The following is a 26,572-nucleotide window of genomic DNA, read 5'->3' as shown; positions in this document are numbered from 1 at the left end:
GTACAGCAAAGTCAATAACTATGCAAGTGGAATGCATATAATTCAGTGGCTCTTAAATCTATTTTTTTTTTCTTGATTTCTTTTTTTTTTTTTCCTTTTTACTGTCACTCATAAATGGAAGTAACTTACTGCAGTGATACTTGGCCTTATTATTATTGCTATTATTATTATTATTATTTTAAGATCTTGATTCTTCGGAAGCCAACTCCGTTTCAAAGGGCGACCGTGGGTACAGACATGGTCTCCATGAGACCGGCCAGCCGGCCCCAGTTCTAAGAGGTACGAATGTTGTGCATTTGTTTAAAATCAGGACAGTTTGCAATAAAGCAGTGGCCAACTGTGGGTGTGCACTAGCAGTGCTGAGACCTGGCTGCTACCTTATAAACTTTTCGGGGTTGAGGAAGTTTGGAGAAAAAAAAAAAAACGTAAGGAAACTTTACAGTGCATAAGAAGGTGTGTATGTGTATATGAATATATATATAGATCAATGTATGTTTATATACATCCACACCTCTATGCTACATCTGTCCGGGTTCTATTTATGAACATGACAAAAGTTTATAAGCGTTGTTTTGCAAAAATGGTTTTACCATCTTAAATGTTTAATATTATAGGGCAGGTGTGTACTGTCTTTTTTGTCTCCAGTGAGCACATAGCATTGGATTTTATATGTACATCTGCAAATGGGGAAAAACACAATTCACCGGCACAGGTGTGAAAATGCCAGATGTGGAGAAATTTCATTGATTGGAGAAGTGATCTTATGTTCCACAGTAACAAAGGAGAAAAACCTATGATATATAAAAACCTGACACATATTGGGTAAACCAGCCGAATGTTGATTTTTGAATCAATGTTGAATGAATCCATTTTCTTTTAATCAGTGAAATAAAAGCATTAAAAATATTCCTGTTGTTGTCTTGTTGTTCTTTCAAAGTATTGTTGGTCAGTCATGTCTTGTATAGATATTTGTTTTACAGCAATAGAGGCATTTAACCTTGCCGTTTGAGTCTTGCATTTTATCTCCAGAGCAGAGAAGCTAAGATAATCAAATTAAATAAAACAAAAATTTAACTTGCCTACATCAAGGTGTAGCTCTGTAAACTATAGTTGAAACTGTTTATTGGTAATATTTTGCCTTAAGTCAAGGTAGCCATTGAAGTTGTAGATTAAAAACAAACATTTTTAACATGGATATCCACGTATGTAATGACAAACCAGCCTTGTTTGTAGCTTTTAGGGGCTGAATGCCAAATATAAATTTGTCATTAAGCCTCGTCTGTGGCCATGTCTGTGACTAAAATCATCCAGGCATGCATAACACCAGAAGAAATGAATGTCCGCACGGTCAGGTTTAACAATGAAGTCAACCTTTATTAGTCTGAACAATGCCAATACCCCAAAAGGCAATTCTGTCAATTCCATCCGCATACCTCAAAGGCTTACTGGCAACTGTACACCAAACTGATAAAATCCACCCACAACTCTGCATGTTTAAGGCATAAAATGCTTTAATTTAGGTGACCATAAATACGCAAATTTCCCGGACGGCCTCAGAACTTTACACGGTACTGTGTGTTAAAACAAGATGATTAGGTTTTAGGTGTATTTACAATCTCTTATTCACATTATCATTACAATTTCTGTATATACATGTCAAAAATACGTGAACCTCCTCTCTTCTAGATGGTTCGGTTATAAAGCATTTGACACTACAAACAGATCATAGGCACCTAATAAAAATGTTGTTATCTAGCATCCAATTTCCTCACAAAAGGCAGTCTCTCACAGGCATCATTCTCAAACTAAAATCTTTTTAAAGCTCACATTCACAGACCCCTATGTTGTTATTAAAAAAAAAAAACTATATTTACTTTTAAATGGAGTTAAAGTGTGTTTGTTTAGACTTGCAGCTATACAGGGAACGTGAAGTGCCACAAGTCATCCGTTGGCCTTTCCACTGACAGACAACAACAGACTTAGAGGTTTTCTTTTCTTTTTTTCTTCTTTTTTTTGTCTGATGGGCGGGGGAGAAAGGAAAAGAAAAAATGATCACATGACAACTCCTAGCTTAAACAGGAAGCAGCCCCTAAGCACAGAAACAACAGGAAGTGGCACACAAGAGCGCAGAGGAGACACAGGAAGAGAGGGGTCAGAAAGAGGCTCCAGTTTTCATTCAATAAAACACCTTCCTTTTCCCCTCTTCTCCTTTTCCGTTGATAAACAACTGAATGTAATGAGACAGAGAGTCCATTCTCTTCTCGTGATGGCCAACTCCTATTGCAGTTGGCAGTGAGAAGAGGAGAGGAAGAGGCCGGTGCCTGAGCTGGAGATGAGGGGATGGGGTGGATATGGAGGGGAGTGATATGATTGCCTTTGGGGGCTCATATGGCATCATGGGGAGGTGGAGTCTGCTCGGCGGGCTGCTCGCTGCCGGGCGGTGAGGGCCTCTGTGGGGGTCCGGGGGGTCCAGGGGGGCCGGGGGGGAAGCCGTCCAGAGGAGGTCTCATCGGAGGGTAGCCCATAGGAGGATATCTGGGGAACATGCCCGGAGGAGGTGGGCCTCGCACTGAAGAGGGGGAGAAGAGTTACATGGTTTGGTTGAAATGACATACCAATTGTACCTGCCTCTAGAAATGAATGGAGGTATAAAGCCCTCGTAACATGATCCCTTCACACGACTGAATTCCTTACATAGCATTTCTTCTTCATATTATTGGACACATAACACAATATCCAAAGTAAATAGTAGTTTTATTGGTTTGTCTGCTCCCTAGTAGTCATACCAAACACTTAATTTGGTAGGACTCCAGGATTTGGTGAGTTTTGAACCATAGCATTTTTGTTATTACATTATTACATTTCTTGTACTGGTTCAATGCCACTAAAACCAAAGACTAAAACCTGAGACTGAACGGTTGTTGTCTTTATTTACATACTTCCTAAGGGTATTCCACCGGGTCCTCGTGGGGGAAAGAAGTCTGGGGGTCCGTAGGGACCCCTGCGCTGAAAGTGGAGGTCCATTCCCGGTGGTCCCATTCCCGGCGGCCCCATTCCCGGAGGGCCCATTCCCGGCGGGCCCATTCCTGGCGGTCCCATCCTCATCTCGGCTTCAGGTGGCATCCGCAGATCTCCAGGAGCAGACATGAGACTGGCCTGTAAACAAACACACACAGCTCAGAAACAGACCACATACACATGGACAGCACATCAGATGGATGCCATGAGATACTAAACATGTTACACACATGACTGAGAACACAATTTCCCCATTTCCAGTCAGTTTCGTTTAAGTGGATTTAAGCCTATTCCTTGACTAGAGATTTTCCATCTATTCTAGGACTAGTCTTAATCCGTGTACAGGGAACTGGTCCAATGTTATTGCATACATACAGAAAATGTCACCTTGTATGTCCTCTATAACGTTCTTTAGGGGAAACACTCACATCTCTGCTTTCAGCTTCACTGATCCCCGTGCTGTTGCCTGCAAATGATGAGTCTGCAGAAAAAGCAAAGAGCATTTGTTAGGTCTTTGGCCTGGTTCTCACTCTCTCTTGCCATTGGGTTTTAATTCAATTCTTGAGTATCAGGAGGTGGGTGGGGGCTGGTGGGGCAGAGAGAGAGAGAGAGAGAGAGAGAGAGAGAAAAAACTCATTCATGCTTCGGGTAATGCTATTAAACCAGCTCTGTCAAAACAAGCCCTAGCGCATTCACAGCGGCATTCCGCTAAGCAAGTTCACTGCCCCATGTGAGGAGCGAGTGTGTGTGGGGGGGAGGAGGTTGTGTGGTGGTGGTGTATGTGTGTGTATGTGTCCGTGTGTGTGTGTAAGTGGGGGGGGGGGGGGGGGGGGGGGGGGGGGGGCACAGCGGCCACTCTGATTTCAAGGCATAGATAGGAATCTTATGAGTGATCGTGTGCCATGAGAGCTGCACTGCCACACACACACCAGACCTGCACTTGCTGCTGTGTGCTCAGATCGACTGTCATTCCCTGTGTTTACAGCAGATTCAGTCTACTTCACTACAGCATGGTAAAGTTGACAAAGGCACTGTTCCCCCTGTGCTACTGTACCTACTTCCCACAATACTTGTTTTCATATGAACTCAGTTGACGTGAGTAAACAAATTCATATTTGTGCAGATATGGACATTGACCTTACATTTTCAGCAGGGGGGCCTATAGTTATTTCTGCGGCTTAAATGACATACACAGTTTATATATAGCGAGGCAAGACATTACATAACACAACAGGATATTTCATGACCCCCTAGTCCACAATCCGCAGTTTATTTGTCCACCCTAGAGGAAAGTATTAGGTCTAACAGTGAAATAACAAAATACCCCCAACAAAGGGGAGACTGCCTAAACTCATAAAGTGAGCGTTCTGAGAGCATTCCAGCAACGCGAGCGCTCCCCTCTTTTGCTTTCTTCCCACTGCTGCGTGCAGGACGCCGTGACCGCGCGGCAACCTTCCTCTTCCTCGTGCTCCCCCAAACAGAAGCACGCCTGCTGCGGACACGTGCGAGCGAGCGAGCGGCTGCTGCCGGAAATGAGCAAGGGCTTACCGGGCCTGTCGGAGGGGTGGAGCGGGCCCGGCCCGAAGCCGTGGGGGGGAAGCCCCTCGGGGGGGAAGGGGGGTCGGGGAGGGAGCGGGCCCATGGGGAAGGCCCCTGGCGGGGGTCTCCGGAACGGTGGTCCAGGCTCTGGATATGGGTGGCCTTTCAGGGGGAGAGAGAGAGAGAGAGAGAGAGAGAGAAAGAGAGGGAGAAAGAGAAAGAGAGACCAGAATGCTTCAGTGAGATTACAGATTTAGTCTGCGCATAGAAGAATTTCACCTAGCTCTGAACTCAAGCAAGCTTTGATTGGACAAGACTTTCCGATACCACACATGCCACTGAGAATCACCGGGATGTAGCTTTCTTGGTCTCTACAGCAAAATGAGTCTTAATGCCATAGCACACACATTGCTAAAGGTAATGAGAATGATGCCTCACACACACGCACACACACACACGCATACACACACACACAGACACACAAACACAAAGCAGTGGATGATGCAATGATGCCGTGTGTGTGTGGATGACTAATCACACGTGCCACGTGCTGCTTGTGTTTCCATGCTTCTCTCACAGAGCCACGCCGGTGGACTCTGCCCTGCCGGGGTGGGGTGAGGTGGGGGGGGTTGTGGGGGTAAACCCTGCGGCTGAGAGGCTGAGCACGGCTCCCGCAAGCCCACAGCCTGCCTCAGCTTTGTGTGGCCGCAGGGGGCACCGAGCACAAAAGGGCCTCTCAGAGGCCAAAGGACGGAAAAGTCTGGAATGAGCGAGTCCGTGCCTCGGCTCCTCCATCACTGGCACGACCAGCTGAGTCAGGACTTTTGCCCCCCGCACACGCACACGCCCGCCCGCTTTTTTTTTTTTTTCACTCTCACCGTGTGACCTTGTGTTACCTTAGAGAAGAGATAAAGCCCCCCCATAACACAAATGTCACACGTGCACACTCGCTCACACTCATGCACACTTGCCAACACTCACACACGCGTTCAGAAATGCGTGTGTGTGTGTGTGTGTGTGTGTGTGTGTGTGTGGGAGGAACACTTCGTCTTCACAAAATTTCCCAGAGGGACTCACTGTTAAAGACTAGAACAATTTCAGAGAAAAACACAAATGAGGTAAAGTTCAAAGGAGGGTCACGAAACAAGGGTATGTTCTATGAGAGAAAATAAGTTCTGATGAGGGACAGTATACTAGAAGTATATGATGATAGAAGAATGGTACATGTAACTTTAGTGGGGGGGGGGGGGGGATAGTGTGGAAAGAAATCCATTTTAAAGAGTAAGAAGTAAAAAAAAATAAAAAGAAATAAATAAACTATGGAGGTGGGGAGGGACCACTACGTTGCCGTGGTAGTCTGCCGTCTGTCTGCCGCAGGGCCTCTGGCTGTGACTGTACCTGGAGGAGGAAGAGGGCCAGGGGGGCCCCTGCGCTCCCGCTCCCAGGTGGGAGAGAGCGAGCCGCTGTCTGAGTGGGGGCCGCCACTGCGCTCAAAGTCCCCCCCAGCACCAGGGGGCTCCACCAGGCCGCGGGACACTGAGCATGAGACAGCCAGAGTGAGAATGGGGAGGAGAGAGGGAGAGAGAGAGAGAGCAAGAGAGAGAGAGAGAGCAAGAGAGAGAGAGAGAGGGAGGAGAGGACAGATACCAAAGGGGGGAGCGATAAGAAAATTGCAGGGAGGATGGGAGTGAAACAGGTAGCCGGGAACAGACCAAAGAGTTCTCATATAGAGAGGGAGTGAAAGAAAGGGAGAGGTGAGAGAGCAGAAAGAGTTGAAAACTCCCATATACAGAGACAAACAGGAAGAAAAGGGAACGGAAAAGCAACCGAAACACAGAAAGGAAAAAGACAGAGGAGAGGAGCAGTAAAATAGAAAGTGAAACCAAAAGAAAAAAAGAGAGTTCGGAGAGAGAGACAGAGGAGCAGTAAAATAGAAAGAGAAACCAAAAAGAAAAAAAAGAGAGTTTGGAGAGAGAGAAAGAGGTGAACGGGCCAAGCAGTGTGGAAGAGCAGTTGATAACAGTGTAAGAAAGAAGAGAGACGTGGGAGAGAGGGAGAGACACAAGCAGTGCAATGCCAATGAGACCATGAAACATGAAACATCTGCATGAAAAATGCTACAAGCTAATGCTATCCGCTAACGGCATGGCCTAAGCAACACTGAAAGAGCTAACATTTGACTAGCTATGATCGGAGGGAGAAAGTTCAGGTTCAGTGAGGGTGCTGTGCCCATCAGTATTGTATGCGTCACCTCCTGTATCTGTAATTACTCACAATCGCCAGACCAAGCTAAATCTTTTAGGATTGAACATTAGTCTGGGGAGTCCTGCACAAGAGGTGTGATCAATGGGCATAGTTCAATTGACTTTGTTCAATTGACTCTGTGCACATTTGGAATGTCCTTCAACCAATCAGAACAACAATCCGGGTGCGCCAGGTGGATAAGCCAGTTTGTGATTGGTACCTGCAGATTTGTAACGGAAGCGGGATAGAAAAATTTGGAGTTGCAGGGTGAAATCAAATCGCCGGCAGATTGGGCATGGTTTACCCAGTCTACCAGTGCATCTGAGGGTGCAATACAAAGGTGGGATTGGGACTTGGACCTTGTTATGAACCTGAATTTCTCCTCTCCTGGCTGCAATGAGTTTGCTGCTGCTGCTGCTGCTGCTGTTGCTGTTGTGCCGTGTGGGGTATCCACACACGATCCATGCAAGGCATCAACTGGCTAGCTACACGATGCACATGATGCCATAAAAATAACACGTTCACATGACGAGCCAAGTAATGCTGCCCTCCCCCCCCCCCTTGTACAGTAAGTTCAGACTCTCCCCAGGTTTAGAGTTTCAGGAAGTCAGGGGGGGAGGAGGAGGAGGAAAAAGGAATGCGATGAGGTCACCTCTGCCGCCAGGGCCCATGGGAAACTGAGGCGAGATTCGCGGTGGCCCGTCCATCAGGGTAGGAGGGGACAGGAAGGCCCTCGTCTCGGAGGCAGGGCGACCCAGAGGAGAGGGGCCAAAGGGTGATCTCTCACCTGGGGGACAGAAAAGAGAAACAAAACATCCACAGTCATGTCAACATTCAACAGCAGACACATAATGTACAGTACACACTACATGCCTTAAGTTGTAATCATTATTTTTGTGTCATCATAACAGATCATATTTCACACCTCAGTGGTGTAAATGAACTCACATTCTTCATGATAATGCTGTGACCTTCCATCAATTCCAAACACAATGACATATACCAACAAATCATCAAAGTACAATCAGCCCAACAGACACTAACAACTCATGTCAGATAGATATAACTTACTAAATAACTAAGGCAGTTAATTCATTTATGACACTGTGACAAATGCAAAGAATACTGGCAGCTTGCTGAGTAAGTCACTCTTCTACTCTGCTGCCTGACTTCCTGTTCCAGAATGCAGGCGTGTCACAGCCCAGTGCTTTGCCACTTATCGAATGTGCTTGCTGTCCTTAGAGAGAGAAGACTGCACAAATTCCCTGACATATTAATAAGCGATCAGCACTGCAGTCTCTGTATAATTCCCCTACACTGCTGGCACAGGTCTGCTGTACCAATGTTTGTGTACTTACACATCCAGAATTGTACACAAGCTTTGTAGGAAAAGATGTGCGCTCAAGGATGCACTCAGACCACAGTCATTACCAAAGAAAAGGAACGACCCCTGGCTCTAGACTGTCAGTGTAAAGATGTAGTTAGCTAGAAATCTTCCATCTTTTTCGTCTGGTGCATTTGCACTCTAAAAGTGTCTGACACAGCAACAAGCTATAGTGGAAAGTCAAGGGTTTTATTATGCTGTGGAGAAAATATTTCTTTCACTCCTCAATCAAATGCTTAAAGCAAGGAAAATGTCTGTGTCTGAAGTTACTGTATCAGAAACTTTCATAACATCAAGCTGTTGAACAAGACCATCAATTTTCAAATCTTGCACAACCTGTCTGGTGCTCGCCTGGATTCAGGTAGAGTGCCTGAGAACAATAAGCCCTGTCAATCTTTCATTTATCATCTAACCATAGATCAGTGGAACTCGACTCCATCAGTAACAGCCAATGCTTTGAAGTGCTTTCTACATGATGGCAAATAGACTAAATCAGACTGTATCACTTGTACACTCACCTCTGAATAATGGTCGACCAGGAGCATCAAGAGCAAACGGGTCCTTCTCCAAGACCTCCAGCTTAAACTGATAATCTGTCAACCTAATGGGAAAACGACACATTAGAATATTTGTTCATTTACCCCTTCACCCCTCACAAAAGAACATAATGTCACACACACACACACACACACACACACACACACACACACACACACACACACACACACACACACACACACACACACACACACACACACACACACACACACACACACACACACACACACACACACACACACACACACACACACACACACACACACACACACACACCCCAACACAGATGGAGGTAGCACTTACTTCTGTCGGAGGTGAGCGTTATCTCTCTTGATATCCGCTAGGTCTCGGTCAGCAGCACGAGCGGCCAGCTGTAACAGAGTCAAGCTGTTAATACACACACAAGCTGTTGACTCCCGTCATGATCATTAACATGAGCGCTCTGCTTGTAAACGCATTACAAGCTGCTGTTGCAATACATCCACAGTTCTATATGTTGCTTTGGCAGTGGATGTGTTCAACAGGCCAGGGAAATCCTGTTACATGCATAAAATGGCTACATTGGGAAGGGTTAGGAGATCTTGTTATCTTGTTGGGCCAACAAAGGTATAAGGCTCATTTATGGTAAACGTTAGAAACAGACACGGACACAGACACAGGCACAGACAGAAGGAGCTTACCGATACAGCTGGAACGAAAGAAACCTATGAAACAGAAGGATCCATTTGTCGAATGAAAAGGGAGCAAAAATGATGCTTTACTCACCCAATTGTCATGAGCTTTCTTTTCATGTGATGCAATCTGTAAAACAGATAGAGGACTCAGAAACAGAACCTTTCACATGCTCACTCAGAGAGATGGAGAAGACAGATGGAGAGAGAGGTGGTGTCTGCCTACTACCATTAACCCACCTGGTTTTGGTAGGCGTGGTTTGTCTTGTCTAGTTCCTCTTCCAGCTCCTCAGCTCTAAGTCTAGGATAAAATACAATAACATCTCAAAAATGATATTTCCTAGACATGAGATTGAAAAACATTTGCATAAGAACCACATACATTTATTTTATCCTACACAGTTCCTAAATGTAACCACTACTGTTTGTTGCTGTTTGCTAGACCAGTTATAATTATGAATTATACTAAAGGAATAATGTAAAGTTCAAAATGAATATTAGTATCTTGCAATCTTGAAAAGAATCCAGGCAGACAATCAAAAATAATTGTCAATTTAAAAAGCATCTGTCAAGGATAAAATGCTACTTTTTCCCCTTAAGTTCCCTTTCATGTTTGTTTAGGTCATGTTATGGTCTCACTTGTAGTTGCTCAGCTCCTCAGCTGCCATTGTGATTTTCATATCTGCTTTCGTCAGCTTCTCCTCCTTCTGCAGACGCTCTTTCTCCTCAACCGTCAGCATCCTGAGAGGACAAAGACCACAGTCACATCATCTATGACATTTTAATAGCTAAATCTACAACTTCCCTATATCTTCTCACACCATACAATATGCACACGTGATTGGCCGAGACCTCAAACAGATAGGTTCAACCAATCTTCATTCTTCTCAATCCAGCTTTAGAATAATATGGGAAGAGAACATAGACTACATAATTGCAAAAATTCAACCTCTTCTTTGCAACAGACTGACATCTAAGGAATACCATTAAGAAGGTATGACTTCTAACACCATGTCCTAATACAGGGTTCGTACACCTTTTTCATGGCCAAATTCAAGCACTTTTTAAGGACTTTCAAGACACGTCAAACTGGACGCGAACGCGTGGCAAAGCCAAAACAACTTCATAAATGATGTCTCTTTAAATAAATAATTTTACCTTTACCGTTTCATGGCTTCTGCTAAGAAACAAATAGTTCACCACACACATCGAACTTGCATCAAACATTCATCAACACACGTCTGCTTTCACTTTCAATGAAGAAGACTATAGCGAACGGACATGTTTGCGGAGTGATGAATGAGAAGCACCAAACCCGTCGTCATTGTCAGCGCAGCGCATAGACAGCAAATTAATTTTATTTCCCTTCATTTAATAATTGGTCTATTTAGGTCAGACTGCCGAGAAATATGTAGGCCTAGCACTTTCAAGCATTCACAAGCACTTTACCCAAAATCCAAGTATTTTTCAAACCTTGAAAACACCACATTAAAATCCAAGCATTTTCATGGATTTCAAGCACCCGTACGAACCCTGCTAATAGGATCCAGGTCAACGACTGTCTTATACAGTATGTCTGCCTATACTGAATCCATTAAATATGCCCTTCTATTGAGTCATATTTCTCATTCAAAATAGCAGAGCAACACGAGCGACAGAAAGGCTGCTCGCCTTGATGCAGTCCTTGATGCAGCCGGTTTGCTCCCCCTCACCTGTGCAGCTTGAGCTCGTTCTCGTGGTACATCTCCGTCATGATGGTCAGCTTCTGCTGGAGCTTCTGGGACTCGCTGGAGAACGTGGAGCTCTCCGCCTTCAGCTGGTCCTTCTGCCGCTGCAGCTGCTCGATGCCCTCTGCCAAAGCACACCAGGGCCACACAAAGGCCAGACAGCCATCACACACACAATACAAGAAGAGAGCTACCCAGGTACATTGTATGGAAAATTACACCAACTTTACTAAGGCCATACGTTCAAATTGAGTAAAGAAAGTTTTGGGGATAATGCAGTTAACCTTGTTGGTTACATGAGTGCCAAGGACTACCCAAGATGTGCAAACATGTGCTTTCCCCAAGGAATAACAATATAATTTAAAAGCTATTTTCAGCTATACCTAGCTCCTTAGAAGCTTTTTTTAGTAAGTAACACAAAGACATTTGTTGAGGCTTCAAACAACTGTTGATGCAAAGGAGGCTTGTTTGTGCTCCTACCTTGGAGATCTTCCTTGGCCTTAATTTCATCAGAGAGCTTGGCAACCACTCTATTCTTGTCTTCCTCTAGGGACCTCAGGTTGGCATTCAACTGTGAATAAGATAAAAATGGTTGTGAATGTGTGCTTAGTATATGCTGCAAAGAGGCTTTGTCAACATGTCATTAAAGCCAATGTGGGATACATTTTATATGTTTCTCTTTGTATTCACCATTTACTATAGCTTACATACATGTATATACATACAAGTCAGTAAGAGTAAAGGTACCTTGGCAGCGTAGATTAGCTTCTGTATTTTCTGCTTCTGGTGATTATCTGGAAGAAGAAGCAGAGCCAATCATATTTTGACTGACAGTGTCAATATGATATTTGTTTCAACCAATTGGAAATGGCAAAGCATTCTGTTTACTGCTAAATTTACTTTTCAAGATTATCAATTTGGTGGGCCAATCACTTAGGATATTGAATATAATTTGCTATATTTTTTGGCTTAGTCAAACATATTGTATTTTGTTTAACATTTTGAATTTCAAACCTCAAACACTATTTCCTTACAACTTTCTCCTTCATTCAGACATCCATCAAGACCAAGTTATAGTCCCATGGTAAGACAACTTCCCTCATTACCATTCCATGAATGTCATATGACCACTAGGGTGTGCTAAAATTCTACAAAAACAATTGCATTCCTCTCCCAACTCTTATACATGAGCCAAGTAACCACCGTCTTTTCCTCAGTTCAACCCGGTGCTCTTTACTGAGCAACTGCTGCTAAGCAGGGCTAAGTAGTGCTTCTCTCAGGGAACAGTGGTCATAGGCATAGCCTTACATTCCCCTTTCAATCGATTCAATCAGTACAACACAGATGGTTTGGATTGGAACCTATATACATGCACTCACTCCACAGCCATGGCTGAAGAGCACATCAACACCCAGATGAGCAGAAGAAGCCACTAAAGGGGCCACCATGTCCAACAACCGAAGCATACAAAGGTGTGGGGAGATGCCCACGACGCCACTGAGAACACCTGCTCCACTGACCTGGCCAAGATGCTAATATCGCCCTAACTGAATGGGCATGCAAACCTTTTAGCAACGACAGGCCCCAGCTTCTCTGAAGGAGATGACCTCCACAATCTAGTGGGAAAATTCACTGACAGAAACGAGCAGGGCAGATTGGCTCATCCAAGTAGGAAACAACTGTCCCTATCGGGCATATTGGTGAGAGTGAGCCACAGGTGGTCACTCCGCCACTTGGTGAGAATGTAGTGCAGAGCAACAAACGTAGGACATGGTAGGTAGGTAACATGCCATCAAGCTCAGCCAAGCACATAGCCTGGTAGGTTGCAGGAGGGACACTGAGGACAAGGTATGCACTGCAGACTCTGCACGGTAGCCTTTCTCTAGCTGTGCATAGAAAAAAGGGCAATTTGACAGAGGCGTTGTTGAAAGCAATAGTTCCATGGTCATGAGAAGGGGCCAGATAAGAGGCTAAGTTTCGTCTATGAGTAGGTCGAAAACAACCTCGTCACTGCCCACCACGAAAGACACATGGTGCTGGAACCGAGGAGACAGAGGAGCTGGCTCTACCTCCACCTGCCTCACAGACAGACTCCAACTCGTCCTCAGAGCAAGCCTGAGCACAGCCGGCTTCAGAGGAGGAAGCCTTGCGCAGCAGTAGCCTGACCCAGGATCCTCTCTGCAAACTTCAAACTGTTCCAAAGTGGAGCACCTGAGCTGGTGACAAAACACACAACCATCGGGCTGCATCCACCTCCTATAAGCATGGTCAATTCCCCAAGCAAATCGGGGAAGCATCATGGAGGTCCTTCTCATGGGGAAAAAATCACAAGTCTGCGGACAGGGTCAAACACCCATGTTGGTTGTGGTCTATGCCCTCGACCAAAGTAGAGGTAGTGAAACAGAGAGTCACACATAGTTTGAACTACTGGTCAGTGAATAAAACTGCAACTCCTCAAAATAAAGCCATCTTGTGTCTGCCTTTTCTGCTAATGGGGTTGGAGAGGAGTGTGTGTTGCAGTTCTATCTTCTCAAGCCGCAACATAGTGGATGTTTGCATTGTGATATCGGTTGCGGTTCGCTTATAGCTTTACATAGTGTATAGTGCACTGTAAACTTTTACGGCATGTTCCACATTTGCAGACGTGACACACAGCTGTGTACTGTACCCGTCTCATCACCGTTCTCTGTTCCCGTGAATGGGGAGCTGCCATCACCATTAGCCTCATCCTCCAGCTCTGAGTCCCAGTCCTTCATCTGCAGCAAACACTCTGTGAGGGACTGATGAGCAAACAACAAGGAAGACAAAAACAACAGGGGGGGGGGGGGGGGGTTGAGGGGTGGACAAGGGAAAACAAGAGAGTCAATGACAGGAAAAGACTCCTATCAGGGCACAGGAAACATTCTGATCAACTCTGAGCACGTGGCCAAAGATCATTAACTCATTCACTGCCTTTGACGTCTTTAAACGTCAATTTAGACACATACGTTGACTGCCATTGACGTCTATAGACGTCAATTGCCTTTTTCAATGGGGAGGGCTCCTGGGTGGGCTTGGGAACGATCTGGCAGAGTTTCAGGCTTGTAAACAGACTGCACTAGCGATCCGAACCTCTAGATGGCAACAGTGCCATTTGGATCATTAGTATCTGCCTAGAGTGCACAAGTCATGCAGAGACAACTAGCAAACACACTGAAGATCGACCACAGTGGATCTAGTTTGCACGCGATGCAGGGAAAAATATATGCTTACTTCTTACATCAAGGATGGAAAACACGTGAACGGTATGATCCATTTACATTGGATATTGCGATATAGACTAACAACAACCTTGCTAGTGCTAGCTTGCTAAGTCTAGCATCCTGTTCAGAGTCTTTAGCGACCATCAGAGTCCCTAGCAACCTTGACGAGACTGACGAGATAACAGTGCAATCGTGGTTGACATACTACTGAAACGCTAAAGTTAAAAAGTTGATTTTCACAAAAAGATCGTTTTCTCCATGTTTTGGTCAAAAACAGGTGTTTTTAGCAAAACTAACCCATGTTCTACTGACGATTACTAAAGAACGGAAAACGATAGAAACAAGCCGTTTTTTCCTGGTGAAAGAAGAGAGTCTACTCTTTCATTTGGTACCTTCGGTGTTTACATAGTCATAAAGCTCGCCGTTCGGTGGATCTTGGAAAAACAGTCAAAATGCTGTAAAACGTCTGGCAGTATGGAGCGCTCTGCACTGAAAATCGCTGGCAGCCAATGAGTTAAGGGCGGAGCAAGATACTTCATGAGAAGCCACTTCCTGGAACCCGAATCGCAAGATCCCCCCTTTATGCAGAGCTGTTCCATTGAAGTCTATGGGCATGACACACCCCTTTATGCAGAGGAAGTGATCCCCGTTTTGCGCCCATAGACATGGGGTGCCTCTCATTATGCCTCCTCGATCCTCGATGCTCGATCCTCGAGGGGCGTTCCCACTGATCTATAACTAACACTGGATAGACTATCCCATTGTTTCCCCCCCATCATTCTTTATGTAGATCAGTGAGGATCGAGGATTCGAGGAGCGAGGGAGGACGTATAAACGCTGCATGAAACGCACCCATGAACTACGATGAAGTATCTTGCTCCGCCTTAAGGATCTTTGACGTGGCTAAGTAATTACTCTGTCCTTCTCGTGAGTCTAGCGCGGTACCTTGATCCGCTCGTCTTTGTTGGCACAGTCCTCCAGCATGCGGTGATGGTTGCTCTCGCACATCTTCATCTCGTCCTCCAGCTCAGCCAGACGCTCACCCCAACCCTCGGCCTCCTGGGACAGCTACAGTGGGATTACACCAATAGTACATTAACATGATACACACATACCGTAATTTCCCGACTATTAGCCACGGCTTATACATTAATTTTGCTAAATTTCTTCCAGTATGAGGTTAATACAGGGGGGCAGTTAATATGGTATTAATATGGTTTTGTTTCTTTTAACTTGCATAAAACACTGTTCTGTGTCTTATACACAATGCGGATAATATGCCGGAAATTACTGTAACATATATATTGGAGGCCAAGATCAGATAAGACGTGTGTACATGAAACACTGACATTAGTATTTGACTAATATTACTTCATTGGATATATGTTCAATTACAATGACCAGCAAACAAACCTAAATCAAAGTGTGAATATATCATGGCTAAAATAAGAACTTCTTTAGGGTAAAAGATTTTGGTCCCTGTGTGTGAGTCTAAACTGACAAACCAACCAAGGAAGGAGACATAGGACTGCTTCATGAGGTGCCGCTCAACCTCCATGAATAAAATATGTACTCATTACCAAAAACATGCAAACAAATGAATCAACATGCAAATACCTGTTGTGTACTCTCATTCAGCAAAACATTCTCCTCTCTGGAAGCCTGGAGTTTCTTCTGGAGTCTCTCTGAGTTCATGTTGTGAATTTTTAATGTTGTTGCGGCCTAAAAAATAACAGATTTATGAAATATCAGTTGTCAATAATGACATGTAGAACTGTAACTGTACATTCAGTGGGCAAGTTAAACAAAGCATCAAAAACACTAATGCTGAGTTTATTAGGGCCTTTCTGACATAAACATACCTGTTCCATCTGGGATTTAAGATCTTTAGCTTCATTCTCCAAGGTCTTTATGGTTTCCTGCAAATCTGCTAGCTGGAACACACAATGTTTAAAAATAAATAAATGAAACACACACACACACACACACACACACACACACACACACACACACACACACACACACACACACACACACACACACACACACACACACACACACACACACACACACACACACACACACACACACACACACACGAACTAGAGCACTCTACCTGTTGCTCCTCCTTCATACGCTGTGCTTGTTGAGTCTTCAAAGACTCTGTCAGTCTCTCCAAGTCCTTCTCCAACTGAGCATTTGTCTCTCGCATTTGTCGAGACATGCTCTGCAACATGATGCAACAACAGAAAAGTTGTTTAGTCAAAACAAACAACGCTTGCTTTAATTAATATTCAGACAGGCATATAATTCTTCAGTTTCTTACCTCAAGTTTTTGCTTTTCTTCTAGATCAGCTAATAGTCCCCCATTTTCTGCAATAGCTTTCATTTTGTCATACTGCAATGGGAAAAATAAGTGCTTGTCATAACTTGGGTGTCCACTGAACAAACAGCTCAATTTTCGAAATTGCCAAAGCGGACAGACAAGGCTATTTCAACACATCAGCTGACAGCCTTAAGTAAATACAGTGGACACTACCATTCTTTTTTTCCCAAAGCCATAATATAACACAGCTTCTATTTACTAATCATTACAGGCTCCAGTATGTTATGGGTACATGCTATGGCTTCCCGTCTGCTATAGCAGACCATTCATTCCATGAAACATATCATGGAAATGAGACAAGTAAAAAGACATATAGGCATACAGAAGTGGATAGTGTGTATAGTATACCTCTTTTTGAGCCTCGCTAAATTCTTGAAGAACTTTACATTTTTCTTCTATTGCCTCTGCTACTTTCTGAGCCAGTTTCCCCTCTCTTCCTGTAAAGCAAAAAAAAAGAAAATGCTTAATGACAACATAATAAAAAGACTATTCAATTAAATTGTGCAGGGGATGCCAAATTAACTTGCTCCTGGATTAGTTTACCCCCTATGGCTTACTCACGTGCATAGAGTCTGCTTTTCACCTGCAATAGAAAACCAGTCATGTTAGGCAATGCTTGCAATGGCTCAGGGATGAAATGAACACAATTGTTTTTTACTAAACCTTGTGACATCACATGGAGGTAAACGCAAAAGGGTCTAATGTATTTTGATACAACTGTTTACTTACAGAGAAGTAGAAGCGGCAACTGAAGAGCAGTATGATGAACAGACCCAGTAGAGCAGTGAAGATGACTGCCTCCCATGGCATCCCATACAGGTCAGGGCCAGGCTTGAGGTCATCAGGGAGTGATGAAACAACCTTTAGAGGCATAAGAAAGTGTTTAAGGTAAATGTCTTTCTAACTGACAGACAGGAACAATAGATGATTATGGACTTCCTCATTTCATTATCAAATTGCAGTGGTTAGCAGCTATGGTCAAGCCAGCTGTTACAAAGAAATCGCATTGAAATAATGTGCTAAATCACATACTACGTCTTGAAATCCTACCAAAATGCCAAATACGGTGCTTATATGTAGTTTTAAGAAGAAGATACAAAAACCAACGCAGGTTTTATTTCAATGGAACAGACTGTTAGCTAGCTCGCAGCACTGCTAGCATGACCAGAACAGTTGTTTTGATTTAAATAGAAGGCTGGTAAATGGCCGAGTGACAGTAATATCGACATAAGAGACATTTACATGGAGGGAATATAACGAGACCGAGAAGATGAGGGCACGGAGATAAGAATTAACGGTTATGTTTAGCTACCCTTGCGACTGTTGGTAACGTTATTGCATAGATCAGACACTCACATCCTTGACTTTCTCCACTGCCAGCGTGTAGTAAATGCTGGCAGCTCCCTTCACGTCAGTTGCTTCAGTAGCGACTTTATGAATGTTTACTTCTTCAGCCATTCCGCTGGCTGACTTGTCAACTAAACACTTCTTAACGTTTTTTGGCACAATACAATTTCATCTATCCATCTGTTGTCATTCCTCCCATGATATCGCCGATGAAGGCAAGTGCGCTTAGTAGATGGACCATCCTACTGTAAAATACAGGGGGTACCTTCCTATCATAATGTGTACTTATTCGTGTGTAAACCTTGAAAATATTCACCAATCCAAAAGCTGTTCCGTCCAATTAACAACATATAATTATGCGTCTTTATAAACTAGAACTGCACTCTTAAATGCAATTATTTAATATGTGTGACCTTCTACAACACATACCTCCCTTTTCAACATGGTATATCCTCAACGTCACCAATAGAGAATGGGAATGTGACGTCGCGGACATTTCGCGGTTGCGCCGCGGTGGCGTCTGGGATACATACGTGAGGCCACTTGTACGCTGCTGCCAATGCTGTACCATTGTAAACATCGTAAAACATTGCTAACTCGCTGTTTCTAACACTGTTTTTCACACATCATGGGACGAACCTGTTGTGTTGTTGGATGTAACGTCCGTGCCCACGATCGTCAGGTAAAAAAAATCAACAACGGAGTCTCTTTGTATTACTTTCAGGGTCTCACGTCCACTCTCCAGACGGTCTGTCATAGGGATCCATGTTACCGATCAAAGATATCTTTTCTATATAACGTTTCCTCGCGTCTGGCAGGAGCTTGTCTCTGTACGGTCCATTACTACTTCTACTACTAGTTTTTAGCATAGTAGCCTAAATGTTTACATCTAGTGTTACTGTTTTGGCTAGCCGATCTTGTTCGAAATATCATAGGTTTCCATAGGATTCTTGTTTATAATTCGCGCCGCGGCCTCACCTAATGGAGGAAAACGCCCTTTTTGTCCCAGAATGCACTGCGCCGCTAACTTCCGTTCCCATTCTCTATTATAGAGCGCCACAGTTTCTCACACAGCTTTCTGTTAAAGTGACAGTAGTGATACGTGTAACCTGAAAACGATCATGTTTTTGCTGTCAGTGTTATCAAAACCACGTCCCATGCCTAAAAAGACCAAATTTCTTATCTACTTCAAACGTGTTTAGCATAATAGCGCTGCTAGGTTTGGTTAGGGCTTAATTAAATTCTGCTAAAAGTTGTCTGAAATGTGTAGCCTATCCCTCTCGTATGCTATTTGTCCGATACTCCAACAGGGCAGTCTGTCTGACCCTATATTTTTTACAGTCTATGGTCTGACCACCACCCTGCATATAAACTCTGAACTGAAAGACCTGCGTTTGGAGTGAAAATTTCCCAAAGAAACGACGACATAGGCTCATGAATAGAACAAAACAAGCCGCCTGGTCAGCCCCTTTCAGATCGATCGTCCGAGGTTAATCGGTAAACTTTCACTCACCTGCTCAGCTTCTTTTATATCCATGTCTCGACCGATCTCAACTCACTAATTTACTCTTCATTTCTATGTTACTGTTTTGTAGCGTAAACTACGATGTCACATAAAAGTCAAGTGAAATATCTTTTCCACCAGCTGCCTGAACACTCCAGTTTGGAGTCGCAAGAGATGACATGTCAAAGAACTTGAGAAGAAAAAAAATACGGCCACACAGTCCACATAGATGTCTTAAAGAGCCAGTCGTTAGAAATTAGAGTCGAGCTGAACTTGGGGAAAAAAAAGCTTGCAATGGGCCTTATCATAGAGCATAACCAAAGCTGAACCATAACTTACCAGAAACCATTTGACAATGTCAGTGAACCCTTTGCCCATCTCAGCAGTGGTAACAAACTGGAATGCACCTTCTGTGAGCCTCTCTGACTTTGTTTCTTCAGCTTTTAAAAAGAATATGGAAATAGTAAATGAAAATGTGTTTTAGAAAGGCAAGAAAAACGATCAGCGTATCTTATTCTTTGATATTACAGCACATTTCTGCATAGGCCTAGGCCCAGAGATTTTATCAGACATTCTAGATTTTTAAGCAACATAAACTCAGCTTACTATTTTGATATTCATGGTCCTTCATGGTTGGGTTATGGTCTGATGCTGTAGCGTCACCACTTTCAGCATGAATGTGATAACTGACATCTTCTTGAACATTTTCTCCCTCATCCTTGAAATGGGTGGAGTCTTGTATTTCACCAGCAATTTCACCATCTTTGAAAATGGCCTTTTCATTTTCAGTCAAACTGGTGCAAGTCCCTTGAAGGCACTCCAAATCTGCAAAATGAAGTGTACAATTAATGCATGTGCTCTCAGACAACCAGACATTCTGGCCTACCCACTATGATTACTTCTACTAGAGGATGCATGCAAATTCAACAATTAAAGTTGTGAAATTATGTCAATGTCATTGAGTTATAAACCAAATTCACTTCATAAAACTTTATCCTTAATCATTTGATAATTTTTCTCCAAAAATCCAGTTTAGTCACAGAGACACTCCAGAAGCTTATTCTCAGCTCGGTCCTGCTATTTTTTAAGAGGCGTCCCAGGTTTTGGAGGGACTTGTGTGTCCACCTTTTAAAACCACATCTCCATCTATAATTTCAAAGTGTGCTTGATAATCCAGAGGCTCTTGAGTGTTTCTCTGTGTGTTTTAAACATAATTATTATCTTGACCAGTGATGACAGCATGTTGACCAATGATGCTCAATGCTCATATGAGACACACTTCCGAAAACATCCAGCAGTTTTTCCGTTTCCAAAGCTTTTCACTCTCTTGTAAGTCTTTAGATTCTTCTGCTGTAAACACTAAAATACCTATTTGGGCTTGCATTAATCTCTGTAGTGGTCTCTACAAAATGCATTTGATCATTTAATGCAGTCTCCATACTGCTTATAGACTTCTTCATGTCCATCCTGATTAGATTGCACTGATACATTGGTCTTATCATCTTTCTCCTCATTGTCGTTTTTGATTATGCAGGATGATCAGTGGCTCCATTGCATGTAGATTCTGCTTGCTCATCCAGACTCCTTCAAGGCTAGAACTTCTGTCACATCACACACAAGAACCATGTCACTTGCTCAAAGAGAAAGATCAAAATAAGCATGCTGAACGAAAGTCTCCTTACCTGTGTGTGATTCTTCAAGGGGTTGTTCTTCATTACGCTGGTCGTCCTCCTGGTCGCCAGCTGTGTATGTCTGAGCCTTTGATGTGAGGCTTCCAATCGCTGATGACAGGCCACCAACTGAAAACGGAGACTGTGACTCCTGTGTGCCCACTGGGCCCTCTTCGTTAGTGATTCCCTCTGGTGTAGGAGACTCTGCTGTGTAAGATAGACTCACAGCATCCCCTCTATCACCTGGTTGAGTTGTCCCACTATAAATTCCTGAAAGGCTATCATAAACACTACCATACCACCCTGAGTTCTTCTCATCCTCCCCGATAAGATCATCTGTTGGGATCTGTTCAGTTGACTGTTCTTGGGGAGGGAGGGCATCATTGCTATTGTCCTCACTGAGCTCCACTAAGTCTAAACGTCCATTCGTCACTGTTGTTGTAGTTTCAGGGTCAGCCACTGAGTCTTTCGTGTGTTTCTCTTGAACTTCCATCTGACCGGATGCATCTACCTCAAACTCACTTTCCACTGAGGAATTTGGTGAGAGTGTTATAGTTGCAGTCTTATAAGAATCAGAAATTAAGTCTGCTACCATATGGGTGTCTTCAATTACTCTTTCTCTGGGAGAAAAGGTATTATCCTCAGATGTGTCAGCGGGAAACTTCTCTTTTTCGTGATTCGTGTGTAGCGCACTCTGATGTTCAAGAATTTGTGTAGGTGTGTCAGAATTACCGCTAGCGTCAATTGTCTCAGATTCTGTTTCATCTTCCTTGAGCATTTCAGCAACTTTTGTCTGTGAAACGTCTGTGTCTGTCTCTGCCTCATTCAAAATAACTGAGACAGGGTCATCAATAATGCTCTCTGATGAAATTGGGTCAACTCTTTCCAGACTTTCCTCAGAGGAATTCTGATTTGTCACATCCTCATACAATTGTTTTGAGAGTGTATCTGACTCTGCCTGTATTCTTTCAGTATTCAGTTCTGTCATAGATTCATTAACTATCCCCTGTTGTGCATCATTAGTCTTATCCACCATTGCTAAATGAGTGTCATCTAATGTGTTAAATTTCTCTTCATTGTCCTGTTTCTCTTCAGTCTGATCACTGGATGTCACATCACCAGTCAGTTCCACTGACTCAGCCTCCAAGCTCTCGTCATTTTGTTTGGGTTGATCCTCAGTTGTCTTTTTTGCTTCACTGCTATCTGTAACCTTGGTATTGAAATCAGATGAGTCCGTTTCCCTTAGCTGCTGTTCTCTATCTTGATCAAATGGTTTCACTTGTGCTTCATTGTCCTGTTTCTGTTCAGTCTGATCACTGGGTGTCACATCAGCAGTCAGTTCCACTGACCCAGCCTCCAAGCTCTCATCATTTTGTTTGAGTTGATCCTCAGTCGTCTTTATTGGTTCCCTTAGCTTCTCTTCTCTATCTTGACCCAAAGGTTGAGTCTCCTCACTTTCTTGTGACTGAGACATTTTTAGCACTTCTGTTGACTCTTCAGGCAAAACTGATTCCTGTGATTGTTCTGTTTTGTCACTGTCAATATTTGATTCAGCAAAGCTTGTGATACTTTGTTCTTGTGTGTCCTTGTCAATAACATGCTGTTTATCTTCAGGCTGTGTGACCTTTCCCAGTTCTACACTTGCTTGATTCGACGCAGTCACTTCAGGGTCAGAATTATTATCTCTTTCAAAAGAGGCCTCACTAAGCGTTGAAAGTGCCTCCGTGATTTCCTCAAATTGTGCCGATCCAGACTGATTTGGTGTCACTTCTTTTTTATCTGTAACAGCAGAGACAAGGTCACTTTGCGGTGAATGTAAGATGTTTTCATAGGTGCCTTCTGTCATCTCAGACTCATGCAATGAATCATCTGAGACATCACTGTGTCTGGTTGAATCTGCTGTATCTGATCTGTCTCCTGACTGTTGGGGTTCTTTTTCAGTTGGAAAAACTTCAGATGTTTCATCCTTGTTTTCATATTGCACACTAAGGTCTACCTTCTCTTCAGATTCACTTTGACTTATTGTAGTAGTCTCCACTTTTTCCCTGTCTTTGCCATATTCAGTTTGTGATTCTACTGGAAGAAATGATTCATCCCTTTCTTCAGATGGAGTATTCTGATCGTCAATGTCACTGACATCTTCAATTAAGTGTTTCCTCTGCCTATCGTTATCCAGAGACATTTTCTCCGCTTCGGCAAAAAAAACATCTTTTACTAAGTACTCCTCAGATTCTTCTTTAATTTGGATCTCATCCTTGTCCTCAACCATGCCAGCCTTTGTCTGAGAGCTTGCATTTCCTAATGCTGATGACAGGCCATCACTTGGGGATAGAGTCTCCGCCATATCTGTGTCACGCGGTGTCTCTGGAACAGGCGTGTGTTCTGAGTCCTTAGTCTCTGAAAGAGGCACACTATTTTCAGAGTGCTCCTCTTCTGTGCTCTTTGTGTAATATCCTGCAGTGCTATTATGCATGGCATCATACCAGCCACCAGCCTCAGCTTTCTCATCAGTCTCTTCATTTATATACTCTTTTTGCATATCTTTAAAGGATGCTTGATGGCTCTCCATAGAACCTTCATCTCCCGCTGTAATTACACTATCAGTGCCAATGTCTCTTGTCCCTGTTTCCTTTATTTTTTCCACTGGGTCTGGAGTGGGCTTGGATTCAGTCGGTTCTCCCTCTGGTAAGATGCCCGAGTCCTGCCCCTGAGATAATTCCATGGATTTGTCTGTCTCGGCTGTTTCACTGCCACCAAATTTCAGGACATCCCCAAATCTACTACTTAGCCAGGAGCTATATTGTCCATGTGCCTCCTCTTCAGGCCTTTCCTCCCCATGCTGTCCCCCTCCATCTGCCTTCTGGGTGCTAGCTGCATCTTCTTCAGCCTGCTTTTCACCATAGCCAAGGACATTCGTTAGATCCCTCCAGCCAAACATGCTAGATTTCTCCTCCAGTTGTTCGTCATCCAATGCAAGCTTACGTTTCCTGAATGTGTCTTGATTCTCATAATTTCCTGGTGTGTTGTCATCAAGGTCATCACTGTCGGCATTGTTTTTGTCAGGTGTACCGAACAATCCAGTTACAGAACCAAGCCAGGAAGACCCACCTTGTGCTGAAGCCTCTTGTGGCATTTCACCAGAAAGGTCCTCAGTCTGGTCTGTGTCCTTGTTCTTTGAAGCAGATGGTTGAAATGTATCTGTGGTTTCTGAAGTGTCGTGCAGTTCTTCTTTGTTGTAAATCATTTCTTCATTCTGTTCTTTGTATTCCTCTGGGCCATCAATTTCCATGACTGAACCACGTTCATCAAAACAGAAGAAATCAAACTTCTAAAATGAAAAATCAGGAAAAGCCCTTAATGTCAGTGACTGTGACCACGGGAACAACAGACAAACACACACACACAAACTCTAACACAGATCCACTTGAAACAATGACTCCCTTACATGCTTCCAAATGTCTTGTAGTCAATATGGATCACCCACAAAACTCACTTGGCCTTTAGCTGATGATTTATATTGTAGTTTAAATATCTTCTATCACAGATGATTTCTCAGCCCAAATGTGAACTGACTATAAGAGTTTGCAAACATGGATAACTTACCTCTGTGGGAAGTGTCATTTCTTTTTCTTCAGACACATGAATCTCATCAACTTTGCCAGCATCTTTTGGAAAATATCCAATGTCCCTGTCTTTCTGAGGGAGCAAAATAAGAATTAATTGTATCTCTGTGTGTTTAACATTTTTATTTGTTTATTTGTTGTTGTCTTTGTTTATATGTAGCCTATTGCAAAACACAGAACACCCAACGCACACTTCCAGCCCAGAGATCGTCCCTCTTTCCAGCAAGTTTATGATAAACAAAGATCACGTCTCCTTTTCTGAAGCTGAGAAACCGACAGTCTGGAGCTTTGAAGTTTCTTGTTGCCACCACACGACTCATCAATGCTACAAAATGATAATGGAACAAAGAGTGGTTAGAGACTGATGATTAGCAATAGTTTGGTCTCATTGACACGAAAAGAAAAAAAATGAATTAACTTTGCCTCAGTGCTTTTGCTCTAAACATGGTTTGACCTTTGTACTACAAATCCCTGCCTTCCACGTACTGAGAAGTATGAGGTTTCTATAAGGTAGATAGTGCTTGCAAATAAGAGGAAAATAAGATTGAATAAAAACCAACATGCAAAACTTACTTTCACACTCAGGATCCCCACAGGTTTTCAAGTCTGACAACCCACTGCTTTTGTTAGGAAATGTGACCAGGAAAAGGCCAAGCCATATCCACAAGCAAACTTGTGGTTTTGCTGTGGTGTGAACAGTCCTAATAAATATGGCCATCTGGCTTTTTAGGATAGAATGTGAGGTAAATGTTAATCCATGTGTCCTTTTCCATGTGTTGATTCCCCCCCAGTCAGTGAATCACTTAAGGACAAGGAGATATGACAGCCGTGCCATCAAGAGAGTAAAGTGTAAGGTTAATCATTAACATCAGTGCACGCCTTTAGACCAAAGTGGAACTGTGAAGAAGAAATCAGCTTATCAGTTTAGGTCTATTAGGTTTGATGATGATGTAGAATTTTCTTATATCCTCATGTAATAAGTTCTGTTTATCTTCTTATATCCTCAGGTTAAGAAGATGTGCCCTCCTATTAAGCCTTAAAAAATGCTGTACTGATAAAGTATGTTTTGTAAAAATAATACCAGGGTTTTTATCTAGTTTCCAGAAATCGCCGACATTTAGGAACAGCATGTATTTTTTGCCATCTTTTTGTAGGGCCTACATACATTCATGTTAATTGTCATACCATTCATGCCAGCTATTTTAGATCAAACTGCCTCTTCGTTGTTTTGTCTGTGCATAGTTGCATTCATTCTGTTATGTCGCCTAAATGCTTTTTTTCCCTTTATTTGACTTGGTTGCACCTCAAAATAGTCTATGCTAAGACTTTGTAATGTAGGGAAAACCCTGCATAGCCTGCACTATAAAGTATAAGGCTGCCAATGGTGCCCTTCTGAGGCTGATGTGAAGCCTTAGCAGTGGAGTTGGGGTTGTGGTGTGCATTTTTCCAATTCATCAGGAAAAACAGCTCTCCTCTCCCACCTTATCAGGCCTTGGGCCAGGGTCACATGTGCCCTTTGACTCCTGCTGATGACTGCATGGCTTGGAGTAGCCTTTCCACACATAGGGCCTATCTGAAAAGTGAGATCCCACCTTCTGCGATTTTTTTTGACAATTTACTAGCCTTGTCTATCAGGCCTATTTGAATTAGTTTCAATTT

At 43.4% G+C, this 26,572-nt stretch overlaps 1 protein-coding gene across 7 annotated transcripts; it reads right to left on the bottom strand.

The window, feature by feature from the left end:
• Positions 1–1,353: 1,353 nt before the first annotated feature.
• Positions 1,354–25,742, bottom strand: mia2 (MIA SH3 domain ER export factor 2). Of its 7 annotated transcripts, none has more exons than XM_062523108.1 (29): positions 25,487–25,741; positions 25,105–25,238; positions 24,894–24,986; positions 21,303–24,618; positions 20,227–20,445; positions 19,960–20,060; positions 17,499–17,630; positions 17,331–17,352; positions 17,118–17,206; positions 16,710–16,781; positions 16,500–16,610; positions 16,246–16,317; positions 16,001–16,105; positions 15,329–15,451; positions 13,822–13,921; positions 11,889–11,935; positions 11,622–11,712; positions 11,127–11,265; positions 10,054–10,155; positions 9,655–9,715; positions 9,509–9,544; positions 9,047–9,114; positions 8,704–8,786; positions 7,454–7,588; positions 5,956–6,093; positions 4,567–4,719; positions 3,447–3,499; positions 2,940–3,156; positions 1,354–2,569 (listed from the first exon to the last, which is right to left on the bottom strand). In XM_062523108.1, the coding sequence occupies exons 1-29, from the start codon at positions 25,629–25,631 to the stop codon at positions 2,385–2,387; spliced, it is 6,342 nt and encodes a 2,113-aa protein (XP_062379092.1). In that variant the 5' UTR covers positions 25,632–25,741; the 3' UTR covers positions 1,354–2,384. The 7 variants fall into 7 exon arrangements, with proteins under 7 accessions (XP_062379092.1, XP_062379090.1, XP_062379094.1 ...); XM_062523106.1 differs by having other exon boundaries at positions 13,810–13,921; positions 25,487–25,740; XM_062523110.1 differs by having other exon boundaries at positions 13,810–13,921; positions 24,399–24,618; positions 25,487–25,720.
• Positions 25,743–26,572: the final 830 nt, after the last annotated feature.

The sequence above is a fragment of the Sardina pilchardus genome, chromosome 20, assembly GCF_963854185.1.
Source record: "Sardina pilchardus chromosome 20, fSarPil1.1, whole genome shotgun sequence".
NCBI classification, from domain to species: domain Eukaryota; kingdom Metazoa; phylum Chordata; class Actinopteri; order Clupeiformes; family Clupeidae; genus Sardina; species Sardina pilchardus.
The sequence above is the reverse complement of the archived record's forward strand: the minus strand, read 5'-3'. Positions and strand labels throughout refer to the sequence as shown.